The 18,339-nt window shown below is 45.0% G+C and overlaps 1 protein-coding gene across 1 annotated transcript in view; it reads left to right on the forward strand.

Moving 5' to 3' along the window:
* The window catches only part of Gpb5 (Glycoprotein hormone beta 5), a 31,669-nt gene extending 24,256 nt beyond the window's left edge, over nucleotides 1–7,413 (forward strand). The window contains exon 3 of the mRNA XM_037417780.2: nucleotides 7,023–7,413. Within this exon, the coding sequence (XP_037273677.2) occupies nucleotides 7,023–7,238 (216 nt within the window). The 3' untranslated portion in view covers nucleotides 7,239–7,413. The remainder of the gene's footprint in view (nucleotides 1–7,022) is intronic.
* Nucleotides 7,414–18,339: the final 10,926 nt, after the last annotated feature.

The following is an 18,339-nucleotide window of genomic DNA, read 5'->3' on the forward strand; positions in this document are numbered from 1 at the left end:
TGCCATGCTGCCATGGATTGTCGAGTCCCCCCAAAAAACTTCTCTATGACTTCCGTTAATTGGTGTATTCCTGTGGGAGGGTGCCCAAGTACTGCACCAGGGTGGCCGGTCCTTGCATCGTTCGGGAGTGCATTACCGGCTTTGGTCGCCAGCAGGGGCGTAGTCAGGGAGTGGCGCGGTTTTGTGGTAGAATAGCTGACTGAGTGATAGGCTTATGTAGGAAACAACGTAGAAGACCATGGCGGGTTTCTTCCACGACCTTAGGTTCACCAGCCGGAATATCAGAGCATGCGTTGCATCAACAAACTTTCTGAGCCAGTGCCCCAAATGCAGACGTGAAACAAAAGTGTGCTGCCTGAACCACGCATCTACAGCGCACTGCGCAGACGCAGTTGAGTGGAAGCAAGAGTCGCTCTGCTCAGTCGGGAACGAGCCAAGAACGGGCCACAGTTTAGACTAGCCGGTGAGAGGAAGGAAACACGTGACCTTTAGGCGGCGGCGAAGGCTAGGCCTATCGGGAATACCTCGTCATTCTGACCACGTCGCCGCTAAACTTGTTAGTGAACGGCGCGCATCTGTTTGACAAATATTAGGGAGAAGATGCGAGGCCCAGTGATCTCATTACCTGGGCTGCATAGATGTTTATTTTCTGTTGTTCGTGTCCCCATTGTTTAAGTGAGAAGGAAACGCGACAGCGCCTGATCCCTAGCTTGTATACTCCTCAGTATTTCGTGCTTGCATTAATGTCAAGCGAAACTATACACAGAGCTGAGTGGTGACCTTTGCACGGCATTACAGAGGCTAGGCAGCTGCGAACACGCTATCAGTTTTCCCAGTCGTTTTGGAATTTCAAGTAAGTGGTCTGCCCGACATTTTGGCCGATTGCAGAGCTTGCCGGCTGCTTTTTCCGAACCGAATTTTTTCTGATGCGAAGAAAAGTGGAAGCGCTTTTCACTTGTCCTCTTGTCAGAGGAGGCTTCTGACTGCATTCACAAAAACAAAGAACCTCTGCGCCAATGCATTATGCAAAACATATCGGGTGTCATTCCGAACTAAACGCACGATTACCTCCATAGTGCTGCGTGCGAACGCTCATTCCTTCCACACAGGCTCGATGCAAATGCGCGTGGTGAAGCCTGCTCATATATAATTCCGCTAGGACAGGATTAATAACACATTTTGTTCACGCATTTCGGCGCGCGCACTGTAGACGGGAAAACGAAAGGCGAGAAAATAAACAAGTAAAACCAACCCACCCAACCTTCCATAAATAACATTTTGTTCTGTTGTCTTGCATAGCCGATTCGATCATTACCTGACTCGCGGAAGTGATGCGTAATTCACCGCCGTATTGCAAGTTATGGAGCTTTAATTAGCTTGCCACTTGCGTGCGACGTGTTGTTTGTTGCACGGTAGCGGAAAGGTAGGCACATGTGCGGAGATTATCTGCAAATGTTCGTTAATGGGCGTCACAATTTCTCTTCCAGTAGTAGCTTTTAGACGCTAAGCACATTAGGTCTTGTTGGTGTCTCGTGTGATTACGGCGTGTCCTGTAGCCACGGTTCATCACAAAAACGGGTATGGGTCGCAAAAGGCAAATCCCATTTGTCACCATCGGTCCATTAAGAATGAAGAAGGTAACAGTCCAACGAGGACGTTAGTGGAGTGGAAGCACCCTTCTTATACATGCCGTAGGGAAGTGGTATCAAACATGTAGAGCAACAAGAGGAAGCACCGCCTTAGCTGCATTCCAACGCAGTTTTTCCGTCGGGAGCGGAAACATGCTTCCCTGCATGCTCGCTTTCAGGCTTAGCGCCCAGTCAAAGAGATCTCTCTCAAAACACGGCATGCTTCGCTTTCCACAGTTTTCACGTTAGTGGAACTGAAACAAGCCATGTTGATAGTTCCAGCCTTAAATTCTTCGGTTCTTTCGACTTCGGGCTCATGGGAACCGAAAGGGTTCGGGCAGCACAACTATTTCTGAAGCAATTTTTTTTAACCTTCGACTAGAATTTTTCATGCGGATAGTTTTATTCTACTTAAGCTCAACGAGATGGCCCTCTACATCGTGAATCCGTGACAAATGCTGGGTTTAAAAATGGCGTTTACCAGCCAACGTAAACTTCTTCGTCCCCGCGGTTTAATTATTTACATTAGAAAGCTATGAACTTGAGTTCTGCCTTCACAACCCTGTCAGTCTTTTTTTTCTCCCGTACATGAATAATTGAATTTTCCTTGAGCTTCTCGTGATTACTTTTTACTTAGTATGTGCCAGCGCTGTCTTCAATGAAGTTGTGTTCAATTTTTAGGCGTAATTTTTGTTGTATACTTCCGCTAACAGCCGATTAAATGAAATACCCCGATCGGGGTCTGTGTGTTTTGAGACCAAGCTATCAACTGACTTGGAAGCACCAGACTGAAAATGAAACAGCAGAACTCTACCATGAGAACAATGCACATCTCTCAAATTCTGCTGAACCTGAGTTAATTGGTGATGGTGTTTAGAACGGAAGCTACACGCAATCTTAAAGTGAGGGCAGCAATGGCGAACCAGATGCCTCAGATTGAACAACGCCTAGAACAGGGGGCTCCATGACGGAGAAGAGAGGGTTTGTATTTTAAAATAAATTCAGTAAGAACAATATGCTTTGTCAGGCGCAAAGACAAGTGACCTTTGGTACCGTCAACCCCATAGGGCCAGAAAATTCTAGTGACAAGTGCTGGAACGACGGAAAGAAAGTGAATCAACTACACAGGGCTGCTAAGCGTGACAAGTGAATGGTCAGGGTTGATTTAGTCGGCCGCTTTCGGTCCTACTACTACCTTTTATTCTACAAATAAAATTTCGGCATATTACATGTTGTAATCAGTGGATGAATCGTAAGAGCAAGCAATATAGCCTCTAAGACTCAGAATTGACCAGAACTCAATGTTCAAAAGTAACACTGCAACATCGTTAATTCAAGGGTCAGCTGTGTCCTACGGAAAACAGAAAAAAAGAAAGAAGAGAACATGAAAATGAAAGGAAGGAAAGACAGACTCACTTTGAAAAAGAAGGAACATATTAATTTGTATTATAACAGAGTTAAACACTTGTCGGACATGTAGTGAAAGGGTAGTTATAGGTCGGATAACAAACTAAGAATAACTAGAAAATCCTAGTACAACAGGGAATAGAGAAATACAGTGGTTGCAGCATTTCTAAAACACAAATGAAGTCATTGTTAATTGCTTTTAGAAGCGCAAAATTGCTCTGATGCCCACCTACTACGCGAGATGATATGCCAGGACACTTTCCCGAGCATTCTATAGGCTTGGATCAAAGAAATGTAGAAAAACACATTGAGGAGAAAAGCTTGAAAGATTCCTCCAAACGCGTCTTTTTTTTTTTGCCTCCAGAACAGGAAGTGGTTTCTACACTTCCACACCTATTAAAATTACCCGCTCTGAGTCATCCAAATTTCACCAGTTTGTCATTATTCCCTTGCACGTTCGAGAGGAAAATGAAGTTTGAAATATATTGGCCAGATATTTGGCGCTTCGTTTGAAAAGTTTATTTTTCGATGTACTTCAGTTTAGTTTACGTTGGCAGCCTTCGGGTTGTCGGTTTTCTTTCTTTTGTGTCCGTGTTCGCATGCTTACTAGAACACAACCCTCACTAAGAAGGTGAAATCAGAAACTATAGAAGAAATGAGAACATAGGAGATATAAAAGAAGTGCAGAGATCTCTTTGGTACGAGTGTATGAACGTGACCAGAATGAGTTATGAGCACTAGAAATTGCGCACCGAATAAGGAAGTCGTGTCACCGTATAGGTTTAAGTGAACTTTTAATAAGCCCAGTTTATGCACGCAGTGAATAGTCAATGCACGCGCGGACGTTGCACGAATTATTCATAATTGCCAACCACGTGTTCAAGTGCTTAATTAAAAAGCTGTGTTCACATGCTCATTCTATCCAATTTACGCAGTACACAAGCGCGTTGGGATCAGACTCTTGAAATGCCGGCACTCAATAGCGGTTACGGACCCCGGCGCCGGCGGCGGTATCGGACAACTACGTGGCAAAAAAAAAAAGACCTAATATTGCAGTAAAAATGAGCAAGGCGCATAAGGAGGGTGGTGTAACATGGAATTCAATATACGGTAATCAAAACACAATGTCAGCGGGATCGTTCTCTACATTTAACTATATATACATAACAAGGGAAACTATTTGATATGAGGACGGGGAAAGCTATCCGCTGAATGCTTTGTTCGCCTAAAGAACGTTGGTAGGCAGTTGTTTGGGATTCGTAATAAACACGTCGCTCGAGCCCGGCGGGTGGTCCAGGCCAGAGGGTTCCAGGAATAAGGGATCCTCCTAACTTCACTCCCAAGCTTTGCACAACAAATATTTTGTCTCTCTATCTCTCGGAGCCACAAAGCGCGCGCGCACACACACACACACACACACACACACACACACACACACACACACACACACACACACACACACACACACACACACACGCACACGCACACGCACACGCACACACACACACACACTGTTGCTCTTGCAACTCAACAATAATCTTCAAGGCCAAAACACACCGAGAACTGCCCATAGATGGAGACGAGCGAGAAGAGAATGACCACCAGCAGAGGTCCCCAGAAGTCGGGGCTGTCCCAAACAAAAGGAGGAACAAAGGGGCAGCAAAAAAAGCAGAAAAAAAAGCGCTGAACTATAAACCGTCGCGCTGTTTCTTTTTCCCGCCTTATGATCGCAGTGACACGCAATCAGCTGCCGCTTTGTAGGTGGTAGTGCCAACGGATCCGTGGCGTGCTTCCCACTTTGTTTCCCTCAGCTAACGACGCGAACCGTCCAACGCGGTGTCGGGGCCATGTTTCACGCGTTCTCGCGTTCCCGCTCATATTGCTCACAATAGGACGTGTTAATCGATGTTCTGCTTAAATCGGTCATGCGACAATGTAGGGCATGATCTTTAACGTACGTGAAAACGCGGATTGACGACAGCAGAACACTTTAGCGCTAATTTCGAGTGTAGCTGACGTCATCACAGTCAAGATTTGTATGTACAAAGCTTCAGTAGATGATATAGATGGCTTACTCTGACGTCACTGAAACCACCACATTGGTACATCAGTATAGTGGGAGGCGAAGCGTGAGATGTGAAGATACTGTTAACAGAACGTCTCTGCACAGAAGCCGTGCACACAAGCAAGAATTCACGCACAGAAGCCAAGAACATTGCGACCACGACCTTATTGCGTTGAAGCGGGTATAACGCAGCGTGATTATGCTGGCTTCATGCCACCTAAGCCGCCATGTTGGTGCGCGAGTACATTCAGTAGCTGCGTCGATCACGTCACATGCAAGCTATCAGTGCTTCGAGAGACACGCAGCTGCAGCTTACGAACTGAGCGGGACAGCAATTTTTAGATATAGTTAGACAGTTTATTTGGGATTTGGTCCTTATAGGGAAGACAAAACGTGTGGCATCGCTTACCTTTGGCGAGGCAGCAGAACAGGGAATCGTGCTGGCAGCAACACCAAGGGGTAAAAACGGCATTCCAGGCTGCGTGACTACTCCGAGGCACCTGGGGAAACGCGGAGAGCGCGCTCATCCATTCCCACGTGCAACACCAGCAGCGGCAAATTCTCGGTGGTGGTCGCTGTTTTGCCAGTTCTAATTGGGCGTTGTCGTGAGTACACCTCTACAGAACGAGAGACGCACATTCGAGACGAGACGATAAACTCGCAACGAACTGGTCACGCTGATACTCTTCCTCAGAAGAGTAGAGAGGTCACGCAATGCGGACACGGATTTGATTAGGCCACGCTTGCTGAACTACCTAAGCGATGCCGTTCGGGAACAACATATTGCTTGCTTTCGATAAAAGAGAAAGCTAAGGTCTGCGATTCGGTGCGACGGCAATGCTGGTTCCGCATCGGAAGTGCCTTCGCTCTCTGCTCGCTCCTGATCAGGCGAATCGTCCGTTGTCTCGGCAGGGTGTGCTTAAGAAACTGGCGAAGGAGCACGGTTGTGCGCACAGCCAGCCTCGAAAAAAAAAGCGATCCTTGCAAGAAGCCGCACAAGGCTTGAAACAGTGATAATAGTCCATTTTGAAAACTAATCTGATTGCTTCCGCTTCAAGAAGGGCAATTGTCCATCGCATCTGCTCCCTCTCTGTTATGTCTATTGATATGAGCGGTTTAACGTCCCAAAACCACCATATGATTAAGAGACGCCGTAGAGGAGGACTACGGAAATTTCGACCACCTCGGGCTATTTAACGTGCACCCAAATCTAAGCACATGGGCCTACAGCATTTTAGCCCCCGTATTCCATCCCGCGGCCTGGGGGTCAGCAGCCGAGTGCCTTAGCCACTAGGCCACCACGCTTGGTTGGGGAGTTGGGGACGCTTGGTTTCAGTCCGAGTTTGAGTGCCGAAACCAAGCGTTCGCAACTCCCATAAACTATACGGGCACGTTGTAGTTGACCTTGCATCACATTCGCGTTTAGAAAACAGCGCGAACATAAAGCACGCGAAGAAAAGGGGACATACATGACGACACGAGTGCTGACTAACAAGTGGTTATTTCCAGTGTTTGTTATATATAAGTACACATAAACCAGCAACAAGAAACGAAAAACTAGGCGAAATACGTGATATTGACAAAGCATTTTATCGTGGAATATTTTACATCGCAGCGGATTAGATACAGACAAAAAAAGGCCGATAAATATCCACCAACGTGCCTGACTCGCGATTCTGCTTAAGCATCACATCCTTGTGATGATTGCCAGGGACCTAAAAGCGCAAGCTCTTTGCTTGATCTGAAGGAACCCCTTTCATATGAAGTGGGGGCCGGGCAGGAAGACGTGGTCGAGGGTTATTTAAGGGTCTTACGCCATGACAAAAAAAAAAAAAAATAGGGAAGAGGGTTGGCACAGGCCTGGTGTGCCATCCACTGGCTACGCCATTGACACTAACGAACTGCACGATGTACCCTCGCAGATTGCCGACTGGCGGTTCCCGTTCAAGAAGTCCTTCCACCCGGTCTGCACGTACGGCTCACGCAAGCTGGTGCGCGCGCAGCTGCGCTTCTGCGATCCCGATGACTTGGACGAGGGCGACGAGCTACGAGCGTACGAGTACTACGAGGCGCTCAGCTGCTCGTGCCAGGTGTGCGACTCCACCTGGACCAGCTGCGAGGGCTTCAGGCATCCATAGACTCCACCGACGAAGAATGGCAGCAGCCTACCGCCACCGCGGGCCCCAACAAGGCGCACTGGGTCCCGGACGGCGCGAGACGCAGCAGGGCAAGACGCTGCTGCCATTCTGAGAAATATAGTCGTCACCCCTGGCCACTCCCGGAGAGACGGACTGAACGAGCTCACTTAGTGTGCCGGAAAAAAAAATTGCGACGAGGAGACCCCGCTCTTGACCGATCCCTTTCGGGGACACCAGCGCTCGCGGAGAGATTTCGTCTGCGTCGGAGTTGGCAGTGCGTGGCTGAAAGTGTTCCTCGATCAGTGTCCCAGATTTCGGTACAGTCGTGTGTTCCACAACATCTTGGCGGTGACCTTACGTGGGTTTTTCTTCTAGCGCAAATAAAAGACAGGACAAACCTAATAATAATCATAATTTTGGGGCTTTAACGTCTCAAAGCCGCCATGTGATTATTAGAGACGCCGTAGTGGAGGGCTTCAGAAACTGGGACATTCTGGGGCTCTTTAACGTGCACCTAAATCTAAGCACATAGGCCTCAAGCGTTTTCACCTTCATAAAAATTGCGGCCGCCGTGGCCGGCATTCGATGCCGCGACGTGCATGGTCAGCATTCGGCCACCGTATGCCCACTAGACCCCCTTGGCGGATAAAGGCCGGACAAACGTGTGCGTCTTCTCGTGTGTCCGCAGTTGTCCTGTATTTTTAATTGCGTTACAAGGAAACCTACTGATGACGTGTTACCTGAAAGCACACGTCGTATTCTCGATGGCCCTGCGCCTCGCCTTGAGTGAACAGAAAATAGCCGAAAACTAATAATATCTGAGGTATAAACCTAGCTATCAGAACTGTCTTACGGTTGTAGAGCATGTTCTCTCTCTATTATATGTGCCCAGTTTTCCGCTATGCACACGGCTTGCGGATAAAACGACGTCACAGCGAGGCGTATAGCAGCAGGCCATTATGACAAGTCGGCCGCTGTCGCGCTCTTTCGTTCCTCTGCAAGCGCAGGCAGCTACTAAAATGGCATTGCTCGACAAGAGGGGAATATACTTGTATACATTAACTAAAAGCCCATTGGAAGCTTCAGGTGTTTCCCACCTGACCTCCCCACCGTCCCCCTGCCTCGATGCGCGTAGAAAACGCTCTCGCCGCACATTCTGGAAGGATTTAGTAAGTTCGAGTGCTCGAAAAACCTACGAGTTTCGTGGCCCGCCACTGTACTAACAGGAACGTTCCAGCTTGAATGTAGACACATGGCACTCTGAGTCAATATAACAGCTTTGTTCACCACATACGATTTTCTTCGCCATTTTCTGATTAAGTCACGGCAGGCGCGCGCCAGCCGGCAACAGATGTCACGGTGGGCAAATGTCCTGAAGTCCTGGTGTAGAGGGCACTCTTTATCGGCACCGGAACACTGGCATTGGTACAATCAACATTTCACACAAGCACACGTTATCTAGCAAGAGCATACCCGAAAGCGATCGATTTGTACCATCGGAGCTCTTTTTGAGTGGGCAACAATGCACTGTACACCCGGCGTGAAGCCAAACAGTGTCTGCTTGCTTTAGCGAGAGCAAGTGATGTCGTTTAAATGTGGGAATCTTTATTCGCGTATTAACGTTAGGAACTGCCTACATGAAGCATTTTTTTACAGGAAATTGGGAACGCTGGAACTACTCAGTGGGATTGAGGTTTTGTAGATAAAGACAATGTCACCCCCTTCTAGATGCCCACAACACAGAGACGCAGACTTAGATCATGTTTAATGGCTTTAGATCTAAGACCATTTAGTTGAAGGAAACTCTTGGGTCCGTGGCCAACAATAAGTTTACAAAAGAATGCAGTAAAATTATTGAATACTGTTCTTGAAGACAGTGGCATTCTTGGCCGATATTAGTACAATGTTTTTTTTTCTTTTTTTAACGTAACAATATTTATGTGACGGTTGTCTATTATGTTGACAATTATGTGACTTGACTACACGCATTGGCTGCTCTTCTGTTTGTTAACATGAAGGCATATGCACACATATGAAGTTATGTCCTGTTATATATTGTATGTACAGTGGACTTTTTACGCTTCGAGTCTTGAACCCTACGGGCTGTATGTTAGATACCACTAAAATGTGAGAAGTATGTGAGAAGTAGCCGGCGCCTACATCTCCTTACATCACGTCAATAGTTAAAATAATAATAACCTTAAACAAGGTTATTTCTCAGGCATTGAAAAAACTTGAATACTCCTTCAAGTTTGTGGCAAATTTTCAAGTCATATAAACTGGAATGTTGTATATCTTTACGAATACAAATTGACATAAATTGTTTGTTTTGATTTAATACTTTAGAGTTCTTCAGAGTATACTCGACAACGGACGACTCGCGCACATCACAAAATACGTGAGGAGTCAAGCTAAATGATTGACGCCTGGGCCACGGGAAACAGCGTTGAGCATCATTTGAGCAATAGCGGTGCTTATCTTACGCGCGCACCCCTGCAGTGCTCTTGTAGGAACCTGCTGCTTTAATACAGCAATCGATGTCACCTTGAAGCGGCTTTTATCGTCTACATCAGGATTGACTCGTGGCTTAAAATATGTTGCGCGAAGACGGCAAGGTCTTCACGATAATTTCGAACGCGTCCAAAGAGGAGTCACTGTTGGTCACACAAAAGACCCACAAACCGACGCGACATTTCAACGAATCATGCGTTAACGGCCTCTTGCGTCGTCAACGTGATTGGAAATACGTGATAGCGTGGTTTCAGACAAGCTCTGTGGTGTGATTACGTTACACAATGGCGTTGTAAGATGACAGCATGACGTGACATAACCGCTTCGTCAATAGTGGGCTTATCCAGGAATATTGCAACACCACACGAAGGGCAAAAAGCTTCAGGAAGGGAACGGGTGGTAGCAACGATGCAATGTACTGAGAACCTAAAGATAATTTAATGCGTGTATGTCCCACTGCAGCTCGTTACGTCTAGCAAGAAGCCTGTTTGACATTGCATAACTTAGTGCATTGCTAATGGTGGCTTTAGCCTTCACCTGTTACACAGAGCGTGAAAGGTTGTCGATCTTTTTTGGTTTTGTTAGAATGTACTGAGCTGAGAAACATGGAGGCTTACGAAGAGGCTTCAACTCAAATTGAAGTCAACGCAGCGATCACTGGACAGAAAGTGATAGGTTTAACCATAAGATACAGGAATAAAGCAGAATCGGTCAGGGGACAAAAGGGTATTCAGGACATGCTAGTCCATATAGACGAGGACAGTAACGCTAAGACATAGACAGTAAAGCTTTCGTTAGAGCAGGTTGTTGTATACTGAAAACATAATGCATGGGTGTGGTAAAAAAAACAAGGACAAAAAGAGATGCCCACAAAACGGCCGCAGACTTCCAACTTTATTACGGAGTGCCAAAGCGAGCCGACATCAACACAAATCGTGTAATCGCGTGTCCTCGTTACGCCACCATCGCGACACTGATATCAGCGACACATACCCTTATGGCTATCTGTCTTTCCAACATAGTCATGAAATGGTCGCGCGCAAACAATTCGGATGCAGTAGCTGATATATATATACTGACTAAACAAAATTGGACCAAAATATACAATGACTATGCGCAAAAAACAAACAAAAACAAACAAAGGGTCATTCACACAGAGCAATCGAAGAAATGTACTGCTTTTTAGAGTCAAAGGAGGTGTGCTCACACATTTGTCAGATTTTCGATTGGCCTCAACAACTTCTCTTTGCAACTTGTTTGATGATTCGGTGTGCATCCAAGGGCCGGGAAGGGCCGCTTATAGGCAGGTCATTAAGACGTACAGACTGGATTACAAGAAAAGGCGAACCCACGAGTGGTAGACAAAGTTCTAGGTGGGCCATTGAGATTTGTGGGTATAACAAGGCGCCAGCAAGCATAGGTCCGGCTTGATAGGCTTAATATGGGGAGAGGTCTCAGCCCTGTCGCAGAGTGTATTCATTTTGCTGATGATGATGACTGAGATTAAAAGGGCGCCAAACTACTTCACTTCTGTATCTTGCTGTACTGTTTCTTCGCGGCGAGTGCACAGTGCAGTCTGTGCTAGAACCAGCTGAGCCATCCATGGATTAGCCTGACGGGAAAATCAGCTCACGCTCTTACTCTACAGTAAAATAAATCATGCGGTAGATTAATTCTGTCAATTGCAGTGGAGTAATATTATCCCACTTAGGCTGTTAAAGGTTGTCCGCGTTGTGCCAATGACAGATCGTACGGCATGACTCATGAGATAGATAAACGTTTTTTTTTTGTTTGAGCGCCATTCTGAATGCTTCTTTCACGATATCAAGAACATAACGCTTGCGGCGATAAGACGATTGCTAAGCGAGAATACGCACAAAAAGGAAATGCAGGTTGTGACGCCATTTTTAAGTTTCCTCTCCCTTCGCCGTGACTTCATGAAATTTGACGGTGTCAATTGGGACCATGTAGTACGGAATCGGTAAGAAAAGAAGCACATGGTCCTCTGAGGCAGCAAGAGACATGACAAACTAAGTTTCGGGAAATTTCGTTGAGGCAATGGGGCCAAAATGCGAAAGAACACTCAATTTTGTGACGTCATAGTCGTAGATTTTTGCGCTTAATTCTGACGCGGATGATGTCCATTATTAATAAACCTATATAGCTGAAATTGATGGCAATATTTTTTCTAATAATAACTTGTCAGTCTAAATTTATTGTTTCCTCTGTTGCCTCTTTAAATGTAACACTCGTCTCCAACTTGAAACGTTTCGGTCAAACTAAGTTTTTTTTTTATTCCAGTCAGGTTTTCTTCTTGCTACCAAATGGCAGTCTACTTATTCCCAAAGTGGATGCATTGTTTATTATTACGTTGTTGTGATATTGATTCAGGAGAACAAATTATGTCAATATTGCGGAGGGGACCAGCAGAAAGTGGGACGTGGGAAGTGTTGTATCAATAATGAACGCGTCTGCTTGAAAAACATTTTTCTTGCATAGTTCTGATTATGAGTAAATCGTAGGTGTTCGCAGTGTCATTCATATTGTTGCATTGCCCTTTGTTATTCTCGCAACACGTGAGAGATACTTGAGGGCTGACCTCCCTAGTTGATGCTCAGGCCTTGATATTTGTGATAATCCTGACGTCTTCGTAAAGAATCCCGCAGTATGAAAGTAATAGAGGTACTATATGTGATGACGGTCACAAATAAACCCCTGCGGCAAGAGCGACAAATTGTGAACACTGCACAACATGCAAAATACTTATCTTTGTGTCCTCGACAATATAAATTCGCTTGCAGCTATTGATTGATTGATTTGATTGATTTGTGGGGTTTAACGTCCCAAAACCACCATATGATTATGAGAGACGCCGTAGTGGAGGGCTCCGGAAATTTAGACCACCTGGGGTTCTTTAACGTGCACCCAAATCTGAGCACACGGGCCTACGACATTTCCGCCTCCACCGGAAATGGAGCCGCCGCAGCCGGGATTTGAACCCGTGACCTGCGGGTCAGCAGCCGAGTACCTTAGCCGCTAGACCACCGTGGCGGGGCTTGCTTGCAGCTATGAGAAAAATTAAAATCGTGTGATATGTAAATGTACAGTTAAAAACAGGAACAACCCAATATGACAAAAGACATTCTGGTTGAGCCATTGATGGCCAAATCAGAAAAAAAAAACATCGTGCTCGGCACCTGCTGTCCCAAAACTTAGAGGTCGTGGGTACGACTGTCATCGAGGACACATTTTTATCTGATCGTGCACATTTTCACGACGCCATTTTCTTGAAGGACGTACGTCACCGAAGTTTTGAGAGATACCAGCAAAGAGCACTTTCGTGTTTAAAAAAAAAAGTGCTACGTGCAATAACAAAATGAATATATGACGTTTCTCGCAACGGCCTACCATTGGTCTTCTGATTTATTTTGCAGAACTACACGTACACACAAAAACACCCAGCTTAATATGATCCGGTTTTCAATCATCTGGCCCCAAGACACCTGGCTTAACGTGACCAGGCTTAGGTTACCCAGTACAAGGTGAACGGGCTTCCAGTAACCCGGACCCAAGTTACCTGGCCCGCCGTCACCCCTGCAGAACGAACCGAGTGGGCTTCGAAAAGTCGTGGAATAAGAAATGAAGAGTTTTGGTTGGAGGTATATCCCAGTTCATTTCAGTCATCACACCCAATACAACAAGACCCAATGAGGCAACACTGTTGCCATTTTAAAACACTGTCACCTTCGCAGTTCATAACCCTATACCGTCACTCACGCCGTCTGTGTGAGCATGGTCTGTGTGGGCTGAACTCAGGTTTGGCTCGTTCGTCACGTAGTTCCACTTCTCACACGCTAATATTTCGTTATGTATGCACACATTTGGCGGCGACACGAGACCACTGACGTGACTGGTTGAGAAAAAAAAATGTGCTGATAGAGATATAGAAATAATGAGCATTTTGCATACTTTACAATAACAGAGTTATTAAGGTTCACCGCGAAGTTTCTTGATTCACGGTCGTAAATCACGGGGGGGGGGGGGGGGGTTAGTGATGCCGTTATCCTCCGTGTAATCAGTCATGGGGGTGGGGGGTGGGCACAGTCAGCAAGGGTGCCGCCTTAAGATTTATCTTTCAGACATCATATATTTGAATTGGTTGACGGCTAATTACAGGGCGTTTGATTTTTTAATTACCGTATAATTTGTAGTGTATACGTACATCGATTCACCTCAACTGAGTAAGCCTATTTAAATCAGAGCTATCGCTGGACTGGTTTCAGGGAAGACTCGATAGGAGGATGCAGTTGCGTTAGGTGGGAGCCCATGACAGTTTTTAATTATATTTTAAAGCATGATTTTGAAGGCTATACTATTAGACCTGAAACCTAGATTTATAAAAACAAAATGGCTGCCATGAAACATTACAGCAGGAACATTACATTAAACACGTCCTTTGTAGTTAATATTCACAGCCTCCCTAAATATCGGTCGTTTCGTAATCACCATCAAACAGAACTAAAGTCTTGTTCTCGCATTTTTTATTTTGGTCTGTAAAGATCAACGAACGAAAAATAAGAAAGCTTAAAACTGAAATCACTGTTTGTGATGTCCTAGCCCCAATCAAGATTTGATTGATTTGATAATGAATTGCAGGGTCATGTTTTTAATCTCAAGCTCCCTAAGCTTTTTTACACTTGTACTTATCTTTCAAACATTATTACCAGCTGCATGATGTGTTGCTGGCTTTTTATGGATACAAATGTTAGGTGATTTCTATGTCACGACGTTCATTTGTCATTTATGAAGTGTATTTGTTTTTTTCTCTGTTCATCTCTCGTGTTTCTTGATTGTATGCTTTTGAATTTTTCATGAAGCCCCGTTCGTACGGGTGAAATGATTGATCCTCGCTATTTCGAAACAGAATAAAAGGTATAAACGAAATAAAAGTAGCGAACAGCGGCGCGAACGTTGGAGAACATCAGAGTTTGGAAGAAATTACACAGTGAACAGATAAGAATTTACTCTTGTGTTTCTACAGTGGTTCTGTGTCAACGTGTGTGCCAATGCCTCGCCGGCGAAAGTGCGTTGCCACGTACATCAAGCCTCTGTTTATGGTCTTGTGTGACAGTGCTCAGAGCACGCGTGCTCACTCTGTGTCTGCACCAGCTGATGAACTGAAACCGTGGCCTCCGAGATTGCACACCGGTAGAGAAACCCAACAGCGTGCAATCTCGGAGGCCTCGCCGAAACGCCTATACTTTTGTCCTGACGTCAGAGTCTTTCTTTCTAGCACAGGACAGTTTCGCTTGCACCAACAAAATGTACTTGTTAATTCTAGCCAAGGCTGTCACGCACATAAATGTACCCTTACCACACCACTGTCAATCTTGTGCCTCTCATAAAAGAAGAAAAATGAATATAATAAAGAGGAGTAAATGTTAGTAGTTGCCCATTTCTCGACCTTCACAGTAATTTTTAAGAGAGTCGGTTTGCACGTACACAGCGCATGATAACAAGAGCCGGAGCGACGCTAATGACGTCACGTCACTACCATCCGAATCACATGAAAGTTCTGCCTGGCGGTACCTAAGTGTCGCTATTGTGCCAGTGTAATGATAATATAATGATTGTTGGGGTTTAACGTCCTAAAACCACTATATGATTATGAGAGACGACGTAGTGGAGGGCTCCGGAAATTTCTACCACCTGGTATTTTTTCACGTGCAGCTGAATCTAAGCAGACGGGCCTGATCCTGCGAGCGCCAGTGGTTGGCCCACGTCGCAGCTGGGTGAGGCGAATCCACGCCGTGCAGATTCGTGGATTTTGTCACCATAGTATTCGAAAAACATTCGCATTTACAGATACCATCTAATCGTCTCGAAGGTAAACTCCAATAGGACATTATTGGAAAGGGTGTTCGAAACTGTCGAATATTGGCACACCAGTGATAGCGGCCCACTATACTTGCGTCTACTGCTAATAATCACGTGGCTTGCGAAAAAAAAAAAAAAACGAACGACGTTACTACATTACCGCGCAATTTGAATGAAAAGCAAGGTTCAATCTGGCATTGCGTACAGGCTCATTCACACTTGCGACTTGCGCAAGTCACGCGACCATTAGCGACTGGCGACTACTAAGCGACTCTTCACCCTTATACGCGAGACTTACATTCGTCGCCTGCTCAGATTCATTGACAGTATCCGGTAAAATTAGCAGAAATTCCGTTCCTTCGCGTTTGATTGGTTCAGAGGTTTGCAACTGCCCGTGCATCAAGCACGGATCAACTGAGCCAAAACAGAAGCTTAGTTACCAAGCGACCATTCGAGACAATTTGCGACTCACTTGTTTGCAATTTTGTCACAATTTTGTCAGTGTCAATGGGTGACTCGAGCATTTGCAGGTGTGAGTAACCTACGCCAAGGCGCTTCGCGACGCTCACCATTTTATTGTAGTTGTAGTTTTGTAAGTAAGGATCCTGTCACATTCACAAAAAAAGCCGAGCCATGTACTTATGGAACGCGCTTTATAAGCTACTTACGTTCACCGGTAATCAAGGTCATTCATTTCATCAGTACAGATATCGCATCAATTTAAAAATCAGAACAATATATTTTGCGAAGTTGAGCGAAGTATATACCGTATAATTGTAGCTTCCCGCAACAAACCTATTAACTCCCGAAAGTAGCGTGAATATTTCAAATTTAGAACTTGAACGTTCAAGTCCACTCATGTTGTTCAAAAACGCCAGCAAATGCCATCGGTAAGATTTGAGCGTTTTTGAATAACGTAGTTAAAGGGCTATTAATAAGGATCAAGCGTTCCGCTGCTTCGTCTTACTTGATACAGGAGGCACGCTGTAATAATACAGACAAAGCTCTTTCAACTAAGTAGGTGTGGTACGACAGCTTTATAAAATCACGACACAAAGGTTTCACAACGAACAGTACGTCAGTACGCGTATAAGACTTTCGCGGCATTTATTTTATATGCCAGACGCCTCGTTAACAACACTTCGGTTATGAGAACTAATACTGCTGGAATTATTCTTCCTGCTTGCATTACAATTAATTCCCCTGACGGGCTAGTTCAAATTATTCGAGGGCTGGCTCAGGCATGCGCTGCCATTTTTATCCATATGCCTTGCGTCAGTCATCATTTATATACGGCCGAAAACAGCGCGCTTGTCGAATTTCGGCATGCACGCATGCACTCTCGACAATGTAAAGATAGATTAGAAGGTGAGTATCGATTAGCGATCTCTTCTTGTTACAATAAACTCTGGTTGATGCAATGACCCGTCAGTCATATATCGGCCGCATCTGAAAGGAACCACACACACTACACCTGTACGGCAACCAGTGAATTTGTCGGTACGTCTTACAACGCACACATCGCTTCCCTTGTATTTTACTTGGTCATTCCTCTGTACACAGTAGAAAGAATATTACCTAGCTGATCGGAAGCCGTAAAAAACAACACCGCACCTGCTTTCTTCAGCCGGTGATATCGCAATCAATTCACGATGCGTTTCCTCCCATCGCTTTCTACAACAATGCCCGAAATTAACATGGCGGACTTCTCTAAACGTTCAGCGACCTTGACCACAGCAACAGGACGAGCCACATCTAAAAGACGCGTGACCTGTGCTCTAAAGATGCCTTGAGCATTTTGTACGCTATGTATATGCATAACCTACATCTGTAATGAATACTATGAAGGAAAGAGGGAGAGAGAGAAAAAAAAAGAGGCGTGGCCGTGTGGTAGCAGATCCGATTGCCGCGCAAACGACACGGGTTTCTATCTCCACTCAGACCCATACTATCCGGGTTCGAACCCTGCTTTGACCCTAGAATGTTTTTATTATTTGTTTTATTTGCACCGTTATCGATTTTTAGGTCATGCATAAGGCAGTTTTTTGCTCATAATCAATGACGCCGGAATTTTTGCGAAACGAGTTCTTTGACGAGTCAATAAAGTTGTGTAATTCTGCAAATAACTAGACACAGTGACTCGCCAGGCGCCTTTTTCTTAAACAATTGCACGAAAATCTTTTTTATTCTTATGTTTTCTCACTAAAAAATTCCAAAGTAAGTGTTTAACTTTCTTGACATTACAAGAGAGAGAAAGATAAATGAAAAAAAAGAGTGAGGGAGGCTAACCTGGCAAAAGAACAGGCTACCCTCTGCAGGGGCAGCAAACAAGGGTTGAAAAGAGGACATTACAAGCTATTCTCTCAAATTTATGGCCTAACAAAATGTCGACAGCAAGATGAATATTTATACCAATGATTTTATTTTTACTGTCCTGAATTTTCGTTATGGCTGGCAATGATTTTTCTGAGAACATTCTGTCCTGCATAGTAATAAAAAATATCTTTCTTTATGCGAAATTACTGGAACGAGTTTCCTATTCATGCAGTAATTACTGAAAAGCTAGATGGGATCAGGACAAAAAATGAAGCACATATTGGATTCCGGTATACTAGCTCATCTCTAATATTTATTTATTCATTCATTTATTTCCATCACAGTGCGCAATGCAGTCTTTGAACTTGACAAAGCTTTGGCTTGGTGACCCTTGTCA

The sequence above is a fragment of the Rhipicephalus microplus genome, chromosome 8 (genome assembly GCF_043290135.1).
Source record: "Rhipicephalus microplus isolate Deutch F79 chromosome 8, USDA_Rmic, whole genome shotgun sequence".
In the NCBI taxonomy this organism is placed as follows: Eukaryota; Metazoa; Arthropoda; class Arachnida; order Ixodida; family Ixodidae; genus Rhipicephalus; species Rhipicephalus microplus.